The sequence below is a fragment of the Anabrus simplex genome, chromosome 11 (genome assembly GCF_040414725.1).
Source record: "Anabrus simplex isolate iqAnaSimp1 chromosome 11, ASM4041472v1, whole genome shotgun sequence".
Classification (NCBI taxonomy): Eukaryota; Metazoa; Arthropoda; class Insecta; order Orthoptera; family Tettigoniidae; genus Anabrus; species Anabrus simplex.
Window position 1 is genome coordinate 85,508,392 of NC_090275.1, and position 12,026 is coordinate 85,520,417.

General features: G+C 38.4%; 1 protein-coding gene across 1 annotated transcript in view; it reads left to right on the forward strand.

The window, feature by feature from the left end:
* Window positions 1-12,026, forward strand: part of LOC136883438 (fatty acid synthase) — a 560,183-nt gene that overhangs the window by 355,178 nt on the left and 192,979 nt on the right. Inside the window, exons 24-25 of the mRNA XM_067155718.2 lie at window positions 2,631-2,810; window positions 9,295-9,474. Of these exons, the coding sequence (XP_067011819.2) occupies window positions 2,631-2,810; window positions 9,295-9,474 (360 nt within the window). The remainder of the gene's footprint in view (window positions 1-2,630; window positions 2,811-9,294; window positions 9,475-12,026) is intronic.

The following is a 12,026-nucleotide window of genomic DNA, read 5'->3' on the forward strand; positions in this document are numbered from 1 at the left end:
CAACCCCACAAGTATAGTAGTATCTGTCCCAGGTCTACTAAGTAGCAGGTTGTCATATACTTACAGAAATGTGATGTATCAGTGCATAATCCCTTTCTCATCATTAACACTGACTGTTGAGCTTGATTGTTTCATTATCATTACCAATAGTGATATCTAGCAGAGAATGTTAAAATAAGAAGCATGCCAAACATGAAAGTACCTTGTGTTGGTACTTCAAGCTGTTAAGAGATACTAGCTGATTGATTTGACTTAATTAGATGTACCCATGCTTCACTACGGAATTCTACATTTTATACCAAATTCTAGATTAAGTCGTGTACATGTTGCGAATAAGATTTTATTAAATTGCATATTAACATAAGCATTTAAAAATTAAATTTTAGGCACTTTCCCCTAAACTGCCATTTCATCCAGAGTGAATAAAGTTATTTATAGCCTAGACTGTAGTGCTTTATTCTCCGAATTTACCTACCAATTTTCATTAAATTCTGTTTGTGTATTTTTCTCGTGGCTCAGTATTGATATGGCCTTAGCAACAAAAATAAGATATTAACAATATATAAATGATCACAAATTCAATTCTATATAACTTTAGTTATGTAGTATTTTTTTAATAGGACCACTAATAAGATTTTTGTGAATTGAATTTTTGTAGTGCCTTACTCCCCAACTTTATATACTGGTTTAATTAAATTCTCTTCTGCCATTTTTTTGTGATGCTCGTTTTGACAGACAGGCAGAGATGACAGAAAATTAAAAAGTGCATTTCCTTGTTACTGTGGGTGACTGACGCAGAAATACTATTCTTTTTTAATTCTGAACAATGTACAGACAAAACACTTATTTTATATGTATAAATTTAATTTTCGCCTACAGATTTGTACAATTCTGCATAGATGCGTGTATTCCTTCATATAAATTAGCATTTTTTTATGTAAATCGGTAATTCAGTCATGAATTAGTTGCTGTTACCTCATTACAGGTTACATTAAAAAAAAATTAGAACACAATGATAATAAAAATAAAACTTTTGGATTGAAAACAATAAAAACTTTTAGAACTCTCACAGCGTTCATGGCCTGAAAATTTCTTAAAGCATAAACAAACAGGTTAACAAACATGACAGCTAAGAAAGGACATGGGAAGCGGAAATCCTTAAGAGGGTGGATGGTTACTTTAGCATTGTGGGGAAAGAACCGTAGAGGGTAATCACCCTTAAATATTTTAATTAAATGAACTAACAAAACAGCGATTAAAATTGATGAACAAATCAAAACCAAACAGCAATACGAAATAAACAAACTCATTTACAAATGAAGGTAAATTTGCGGATCTTCATTACAAGTGATGTCATTTTCAAATTATTTTGAGAATGGAAAATAGACATAACATAATAACATAAATGATATTACAGAAAGGGGCATGAACAGATATTAACACAGCAAAAAAGTGGGAGGTTAAAAAACTTAACACAGAGGCCAGTTAAACTGCTGCAATTTTAAAAATACTTCTAAAAGGGAGCATAGCTTTAACTGATGTGAAATTAAGTGACACTGCACTACAGGAGGCAACTCCAAGGGGAAATTCAAATTACATGTTAGTTGCAATTTTTGTAAACAAAAGAAAGGGAATTGCCTCCAATATAAATATGAAAGGTTGCTGGTTAGCTGAAAAGCTAAGTCATGTCTATGATTAAATGGCAAATGTGAGTACCGAGGGTAAACTCCTACGCAAAAAAAAAAAAAAACATTTAAATTAAATTAAGTCCAAAAGACAAGAAGAAGTATTGCTTACCCCGAGGTAGGTATCCCATGATGGGACAGAAGCCAAAGCCAAAGCGTATTTGCCCTCTAGGCTGGTCAGTAGCAAAAGACACTCAAGCAAGCTTCGCTCCCACAGAGAAGCGAGAGGCCGGAAATGGTGCACCTCCCGAGGTGTCCAATCAAAACGCTGAATTTACTCTCGACTTTCACATTCACTAATAAAAAACACTTCTATTCTTACAATAGGAATGTTTTTCAAGTTTTTCCTTTTTATGCAATAGAAAACTACTGGAAATATCCTTCTAAAAATAGCACTGTAGGTACATGCTGTTTCCCAAGTAAAATATTAAAGCTTGCAAATACCAGTTACAACAAAACTTTCACATATTAATAATGACAATTTTGTACAACCACAGCTACATAATAATTTAAACACCAAATTTCTTCAAACATAATTCTTGCAATGTTCTTTAGAAGTCCAATTATAAATACTTTTTTTTTCACAGTTCCAAAATGATAAAACAATTGATAAATTTTTCGACACAATAGATACATTTTTCAAAGCATTAAGTACAATTCTCAAATGTCCAAAAAATTAGATATTTTATACACATAATTAATTTCTTTTAGAATAATAGATGAGGTTCTCAATATACAATGAAGAGATTTCAATGACTTCTGCACAGCCATCCCAATTCTGGTCACAGTTGCAATCAACACATTACAGGAAATGTTTTTATGATGTAAATTTGTTCGTATTAGTACTGGAATTTTGGAGTAATTCTGGTGACAACATGTTTAATAATATAAGTCCCTGCATCATCATAATTTCTGCATTAAGATAGATATGTAATGCTTTTTCAGGACTGCGTCTGTGGATTTGAATTTACTGGACGTACCAGCAGTGGAAAAAGGGTAATGGGTATGACTACCAGTGGTGCCATAGCTAATGTTATCAAGAAGGAATCGCCACTCTTCACGTGGGAAGTTCCAGACAGCTGGAGCTTGGAAGATGCTGCTACAGTGCCTGTTGTCTATGCAACTGTAAGTTTGACTTCTTTCACTATTGACCCATTGGGTTCCTGTTCTCTTTCTGTATTTGTCCTTTGGTCCTATTTTTTTCCATCTGTTTTTATCCTCATTTATAATGACCTCTTAGGTTCCTATTCTCTTTCTGCATTATTTTTAGATGTTTACGGCCATTAGAGACCACAATAAGCAAAAGGTACATGTTTTAAGAAGCTTTCTTTGCAGCCCAGTATCGTTGCATTCTCTCTCTGACAGCCTGTCTCCTTCTGCTGTCCACCCGCTGTTCTGCTGTTCTTCTTCACAAAAGCCCTTGAAGTTACTGATCTGGTCTCGGTACTTGGTTCTGTTAACAATATCTTCATGGTTTAGTCCAATTTTTTTCAGATCCTTCCTGACCGCCCTGTACCACTTATCACATGTGTTTGGTTTACTATCAAGCATTCATTCATATCCTAAAGGCAAGGCCTTGTCGCTGAAAACACATTGTCAAGTATGGTAAACTTTTTGTTAGTCAACCGCTTGTCTTCCTTTCTAACTAGGTGGCCATACAACTTGAGTCGTCGCTTCTTGATGGATTCCATCAGTCGTTCGGTTCTCTGATATAGTTCCTCTCGTCCTCGCAACATGTATTGTTCAGCCACAATCTTTGGGCCCGTTATCTTTCCAAGGATCTTCCTCTCAAACTTCTCAGCTTCTCTCAGACCAGCCTTTTCAGTAACTCTGAGGCATTCACTTCCATAGAGATATTCGGGTTTAATCACCGTGTTGTAATGTCTGAGCTTAGCTTACATTGAAATCGCCTTTTTCTTGTACAGGTCGTGTGTTCTGCGAAACACTGCGGCCATCCTATCTTGTCTACTCTTGTTAGCTTCCTCTTTCTGTATTCGACTCATGGTCCTAATCGTTTTTTGTCCATCTGTTTTTATCTTTATCTTTTCCTCTCTTTTCCTACTTTTACCCACCTCGCAGCTCCCTCTGTGAATCAGTGGTAGAAGTTTGGCCTCCAAAGCCCAAGATCACAGGTTCAGACCCAGCACAGTTGTTTTTTTGAAGGGTGGAGGAAAATCTATTGAACACTCCATGTTGTTCGATGTTGACATCTGGTGACACATTTAGTGCTTAACCACAAAATTATGTAAAACTCAGCCATAGAGTGCTGAAGAGATATTCATATCTCTGCTGCCTAGTGGAGTAAAATGGAACATCGAAATTGACACACTGGCATCCGAGATGGTGTCAGATGAAAATTCCTGGATGTAGTGGATGAGGCCATATGATTGAAATGAAAATCCTCAGCCTGTTTCCAGGAATGGTTAAGTATGGCTGATGCACATGCGCCAGTCTCAAGTCTCAAGGCCTGGCAAGAAACATCGGTTTTGTCCATGATGATTCTTGTGTATTAAGGTGCTACTGTGAAGTTTCAAACTGGTAGTGCAATTCTTATTCTTATTCTTATCCTCTTCTGTTTTATGACAGCATACGATCACTTTAGTTTAGAAAGTCCATCGTTCAGGTCTCTTTGAAGGGATTGTTCGGGCTTTGCGGTCCTCCCAGTACTTCTTCAGATGCTCTGATCTTCGTGCCCTTTCCTTGGTTGGAAATATGCGTGTTGTTGGTTTGTTTTACTTAAGGTTAAAGTGGAGGTTTGTATTCTTGAGTTTTGTATTCAGTTTTATTTTATTTGTGGTGTCTTCTGTTGTAAGGCCTATTTCCTTCAGATCCTTCTCTTACTTCTCTGATCCATTTACATCCTGTTGTGGTATTTTTTGAGATGAGATTGTGTTGTACTAATTGTTTCAGAAGTCGCGAATCCTGCATCCTCATGATACATCCAAAGAATCCCAGTCTCCTCGTACACATAGTATCTGTAATGGGTTCTAGCTCTTTGTACACGACTTTGTTAGGTATTATCCGCCACTGTCCATCTTTATGGTATTTTTCGTTGATGAAGCTTCTTCCAATCCTCCTTTCAATTTTGTGAAGTCTATGAGTCTTTGATTGTTTATTCAGGTAAATCAGTGTTTCTGCTGCATATGTAGCTTCTGGTTTTATAACTGTGTTGCAGTGTTTTATTTTTGCATTTATTGATAGACATTTCTTTTCATAGATATCCCATGTTAATTTTTGTGCTTTAGCTAGTCTATTTTATCTTGTTTAGATTGAAATTTTTTCATTACTTCTCCAAGATATTTAAATTGAGTTTCTATTTTGATTTTATTACCATTTATGGTAAGTTCTTTTAGTTGTGTTGGTTTTTGGGGCACAATTTCTGTTTATCAAATGATATTTTGAGGCCAATTTTATTTTCAAAGTTTTGAAGTTCTGATATCTGAGATTTTGCTTCTTTTATGTCAACTGCTAGCAATGCTAAATTGTCAGCGAAACTCAGGCAATTTGTTTTGACTTTTTGGCCAATCTTTATTTTTGGGAGACAATTTCTAAACCCCATTCCCTCATTACCATTTCTAGAGCAGAATTAAATACTGTAATAGTGGTGAAAACCCATCTCCTTGCCGTAATCCAGTTTAAATTTCAAATGACTCCGATATTTCACCTGAGATTTGTGCTGGACAAAGCAGAGGCGGAACAGGTTTTTCTCCCGGTGTTCCAATATACATTTACTGTAAGTACTGCACAATGAACACGCATCTCTTTCAGAGAGCTCGCACTGTTTATCACGACTAATGTTTGTAGCTTAGTGTAGTATCTGTTACTCATGCTGTACCTTACAAGCAGCCGCGACTTCTCGTGAGACGCAGAAAGGTGCGACGAGGATAGGAATTGTGCTGGCTGCCAGAGCCTGTCGCTCTCCTCTGGTGCAATGATTAGAGCCCTGTGCGGATATACAAAATATTATCCATATCCCCACTGTCTTCATCTGCATCCACACTTCCTTCGTCCACATCCGCACTTGCTTCATCCACACCCGCATCCGTGGATATTGTAAATATTGAACTGTATTACACCGAAGGTATTGAAATGGATAGATCTGTTAACATAAAACAATAGGCCTGACACCAGACCCCCTACTGTGACAGGTTTATGGGGAGTTTCCTCTCACGACAACTACCGACATACTGAGTGGTTCTCTTTCAGAACATTTGCTCCTTCCTTCCACTAATTGTTGGCAGGAGCCAATTAGGCTTAGGTTTACAGCTTTATGGTCTCAAAGTTCTTTATACATCACCATTCTCCCATATCAGTGTTAAGGGTCGCCTAACCACAAGCAAAAATAAGATGATACATGAGTGAAAATCAATAAACTTCATTATTTAGACATTGTCAGTAAAATTATCCTCACTGTCGTACAGTTTGTGTCCGCCAAGACACTAACTTTGCATCCGTGCAGAACTATAGCAATGATTAATGACTGACAGATGAAATAATATTGGAGAGCGTTGCTGATATGAAAGATAACAGGGAAAACCAGAATACCCGGAGAAAAAGAAAACCTGTCCTGCCTCTGCTTTGTCCAGCACAAATCTCACATAGAGTGACCGCGATTTGAACCACAGAACCTAACGGCAAGAGGATGGTATGCTGCCATCCGAGACACGGAGGCTTCGCCATATGATTAATATTTTATTACAAGATAATCATCATCATCATCATCATCGTAAATCTTTCTTCTCATCTTACAAATCCCACATTAAGACCAAACATCTGTCGAGATGGTCCCTGAGTCAGTGTCAATACCTGTCCTGCTGGTGAATCTGAGAATCAGAAATAAGCTTCTTGAAAGCTGAGAAGAAAGGGATGCAGTGAGAGGTGAGAGCCCATCGATATGAAGATCTGCAGATTTTCCTCCTTCTTTTGTGTTTTAACAATGCTTGTCCTTGTCTCCTCTTTCTACTGCTCCCTCTTCCCATACTGATCTCTCATTGTGTTTATCCTACTATGAGTTTCTTTTCATGTTCCTATCTTTCTGTAAATGACCTGATATCTTCACTTTCTGTAAGGCTGACTAGGACAGTAAACCACAGTTCTGATGGTACTCATCTTGTTTTTCTTCTCCCTACTCTGTGACTCTAACTATGTGTCAGCAAAAAGCCTAAATCCAAATCTTCATAAGTTATTTTTTCCTGTTGATCTCATCGTAATCATCACCTTGATCTAGCACAGTTCCTAGCCATTTGCCAGGTCTGTATGGAATGTAAGTCGCTCCATTGTTACCTGTCATTTCACCAACTCTCCATCAACGCACTGTTCCAGCAACACAACCCTTCGTACCCTTCAGTCATCTGTCTCTCGATCTTGACCTCTTCCTGCTCATTTCCTTCTTGTACATTCTCCTGAGTATCCTTGAGTCCGCCATTCATCAGATATGTTCATACCACTTTAGTTTTCATTTCTCTATCCTCTTTTGTAATGATTCCTCTTTCAGAACTTCTCTCATCTTCTTGTGTCTCTCTTCTTGTATCCCCCGTTCTGCTTCTCAAATATTTATTTCACTCACCAACACTTTGTTGATACAATAAAAGCTCCCTTTAGCAGAACCTTTATGAACCGGAAAAGTGTCCATGTTTGAAAATTTCCTGGTCCCATGGTTATAGTTTTAATATTCATGTAATGAAAACCTACAACCTGTTTTCCAGTCATTGACCAGGTCATGTATGTAATGAATGAAACATATATAGGCTGTTATTACAATGGGGTCGCCACTCCCAAGGTGATTTATTAATGAGTGATAAATGCTATGAAATGATAATGGAGAGTGTTGCTGGAATGAAAGATGACAGGGAAAACCGGAGTACCCGGAGAAAAACCTGTCCCGCCTCCGCTTTGTCCAGCACAAATCTCACATGGAGTCGCCAGGATTTGAACCACGGTATCCAGCGGTGAGAGGCCGACGCGCTGTCGTCTGAGCCATGGAGGCTCACACTAATATTCATGTAAGTTTACCATTATTTAGCAGAACCTGTCTGATGCAGAAATGGAAGGAAATTTTGGAACTAAAATGGAAAAAAAGAAATATATAAATTTCCTTTCTAACCCTTTTCAGTACATGTGTATTCTGAATGGATCTAAGATGGCTAAGATAGCATTCAGCCAGGAAATGAACTCAGACTATCTGGTTGTAAGGCGGCAACTCTGTCTGTTAACTATGACAGGGATATTCCATGTGGTTTGGGCATTCTGTATTGTAGGAATGCGGAAATACCGTAACTTGTGTTAGGAAACTTACGGACCTCCTTCGTCCCTTATGTAATTTAGTTACAATGTGAGTGTAACCTGAATGAGTTGTTGATTAACAGAACACAGGAATTTAGGAATGTGGGGACACTACCTACTTAACAGTGCAATGCAGTTTTCGTAGACAAGTCACAGATTTAGTGTGCTTACAGTTAGCAATCACGGAACTTTGTGCTGCAGTGACAGTGTAATTTTAAATGTGATGGAAGGAAACAAATCTGTGGTTTTAAATTTGAATGCAAAAATTAAGGTTGTAGAAGCTAGTGAGAAAGACTATAATTGTCTGTTAAGCAGGTCGTAGCAAAATTTAAGATTGGAAAAGCACAGGTCTACTACATTCTTAAAAAAAAGGTAGAATGAAATGAAGATATGAGGAAATAAACAAAATTTGCTTGAGAATGGCTTGTTAGTGTTAGAGTAAGAAATTTGCTTATATCAGGGAAAATGCTATGGCACCATGAAAAAGAAGTTGCAGGAAGTGCAACTCAGCAACCATCCTCTACAGGCTTTCTGTGATTTCCCATTTTCACGCTAGACAATTGTTGGGGCTGTACCTTAATTAAGGCCATGTCCACTATCTTCCCAATCCTAGCCTTTTGCCATCCTTCCATCACTGAAGTCCTTCAGTGTGTTTGTGCAGCGTTAAACCTCTAGTAAAACAATAATAATAATGTTATTTGTTTTACGTTCCACTAACTACTCTTTTACGGTTTTCGGAGATGCCGAGGTGCCAGAATTTTGTCCCGCAGGAGTTCTTTTACATGCCAGTAAATCTACCAACATGAGGCTGACGTATTTGAGCACCTTCAAATACCACCGGACTGAGCCAGGATCGAACCTGCCAAGTTGGGGTCAGAAGGCCAGCGCCTCAACCGTCTAAGCAACTCAGCCCGGCTCTAGTAAAACAAAAATCAGAGTTATCGTATTGCAGAGTTCAAACCACTGAAGGTTGTTCCACCTCTAGAATAATCTTCTTCGCTCATTTTCCTTGTTTCCCTTATATCTTGCCTTCTATAATCATTTGTATCAGCTTGCATTTGTCAGTTCGGAAAATGTGACGAAATAGTTAGCTTTCCTGCATTTTCCCATCTTAATGGAGTACCTACTCTTTTGTGACGTATTCTTCTTATTCTTCTTCTTCTTTTCCCACTTTTCCCACACTGTGGGGTTGTAGGTGTGAATTTTATCACACGTGTGGATATGGCCCTGTGTTATGGTAGGATGCCCTTCCTGATGCCAATCCTATGTGGCGGGAAAACTCCCTTTAAAACTATGGTAATTGTTCAATTGCTCTTCTATATTTCAGGTACTATATGCCCTCCTCGTGCGTGGACGCATCAAGAGAGGAGAATCTGTACTCATTCATTCTGGTACTGGTGGAATTGGACTATCAGCCATCAATGTAGCCCTGTATTATGGACTGACTATTTTTACTACAGTTGGAACTAAAGAGAAAAGGGAATACATTAGGGAGCATTTCCCTGAGGTAAGTAGGAACAGTTTGATAATGTTTTAGTGATAAAAGCAAAACAGAGCAAAGCCATGCAGATCATGAAGGTAAAGGGTTCTTCTATCCATAATGGACAGCAGTGACGTATACTGAGGTTTACAAAAGCTATCAGTGAAGCCCAAACTTCAAATGCAAACGATGGAAATCTAAAGCACATTATAATGTGAGCATCTGACACATTGTTCCATTTACAAACCTTGAAAGCAATGAAAACAAAAAACACACGTATTTCTGAGAACAAAGCTTCAGAGACTGATATTGCAGCTCAGATTCTCATCCCTCTTCCGTTGACTCGCGGCTTGCTGCTGTATGCCTGATTGGCACGGGGACCGGGGGGATAGGTGTGCTAGGCTTCGGTCCGTCAGATCGCCGCTGCTAACTATCAACCATGCGTTACCCATCGTATATACTTCCTCACCTCATCCTTCTGACTTATTATATAGAAAACAGAGTGCTGGTATTTCACTCCTGTGTACTTCTATATCCTTGTAGGAAGACACTGCAGGGCTGCTGTTATAGGAGTAATTTAGTTTTATTCTTATAGGTAGATCTACTAAAATGAAATGCAATCTTTTAGGTTTGGTGTTCTCTTTTGTTGGTTGGAATTGAACCCATGATCATGGGTCAGACACCACCACTGATCTCCTGAAGAAGCCAATCAACCAGTGAACAGTGGGTACGACCACTGTAAAATTCAACATTTTTATTTAATAATAATAATAATAATAATAATAATAATAATAATAATAATAATAATAATAATACACCGTGCGAGTTGGCCATGCAGTTAGGGGCACGCGGCTGTGAGCTTGCATCCCGGAGATAGTGGGTTCGAATCCCACTGCCGGCAACCCAGAAGATGGTTTTCCGTGGTTTCCCATTTTCACACCAGGCAAATGCTTGGGGCTGTACCTTAATTAAGGCCATGGCCACTACCTTCCCCACCAGGCGAGTTGGCCGTGCGCGTAGAGGCACGCGGCTGTGAGCTTGCATCCGGGAGATATAGTCCCGGGCGTGTAAGGACGTACACTAAGGGTGCAACCTTACCCTTTCTCCCCTGTAATATTAAGGTATTGATTTATAGTGACTTTTCTTGCTGTTGGGTCTTTTTCAGTGTCGGTAACCATACAGTTTAGGGACCCTACTTGCCGATACGACGTCTTACTGTTACCGTTAATCTGGCACGTTGGCAACGTTCAGTCACTGTTCTAGCGTGAATTGCGTGTTGCCACCGCATTGCCTCTAAAGTCACTAGCGATACATTTGCGAGAATATTTAGAGCATATTTTCTTTTTCTGTGGGATTGTAAATCTATTTGGCTAATACCAGGTAAGTAGAATTGTGGCATGTTCGGATAATGCATTTAATAACATAGTTTGTGTGAAATGATGAGCACATCATTTTATTAATTACGTTCCTATTTCGTCCCATACTTATACGAACAGAATTCGATTGGGATGTCTAAGAAGGAAGAAAAATCTGCAAAAACTCCTCCGAAAAGGAAACCAAGGTTACGTCCTTTACAAGCTTCAGGTCAACAAATGCTTGTACATTGCTACGAGCAATTGAAACAGGAAGACGACGAAGAAGGTATCAGTCGTAGTGATACGAAGCTAATGGCAAGAGTTGCATTATTAACTGGGGTAAGTGTTCGTTTTTATCTTGTTTCTATGATAAGTTTCTGGCATAATGACAATCAGTTGAAAAGGAGCAGTATTTCATTCTGAACCTAACCTAACCTAACCTGATCATGTAGGCCTAGGCCTATACCATGTCTTGTGTCGACTTCGATACGGTTCGTAGACTTAACCTTTGTGTATTCATGTTGACTTACGGTATATGTGTATGTAATATATTTCTGTGTGTGTATTCTTACAGTGTAGTTTCGGTTTAGTCCGAAAAGTAATAGGAAATTTCAAGAAGGGAGTTGAATTTTCTACACCAGGTAAACGCCGAAAGCGTGAACATCCAGTGACCGGCATAGACAGTTTTTCTAAGGAAGCGATAGCAAGGTTTATTTATGATAAATTACATAAAGGTAAGGTGACTTCATAAGGAATCTATTGCAACATTATTTATAGAAATTGGCACGCAGGTGAGATAAGCTCCCAGAAATGTTTTGTGCATGTATTGTCATACAGCTCTTTTGAGTCCCTTGTAACTCTCTTTTTTCTTCCCACAGGAGAAGTCGTAACTGTAAGAAAGGTTTTCGACCACATGAAAGCAAATTATGACACTTATTTGTACAAGGGCTCCGAAACATCATTAAGAAGAATTTTGAAGGCCATGGGGTTTGTGTGGAGTAAAGGTGATCCCTATGCGTATGTTAGAGAAAATGAAGACATTTGTTTTAAGAGATCCTGTTTTCTGAGGGAATACATGCGTAATAAGGACAGTGAGAAACCAAAACCTGTTGTTTTCTTGGATGAGACTTGGATTTTTATGAATGGTGAATATATATGTTATATATTACATTTTATATAAAAAAAAATCTTGGAATAATTTATCTTCATCAGGTGTCTTTGGTT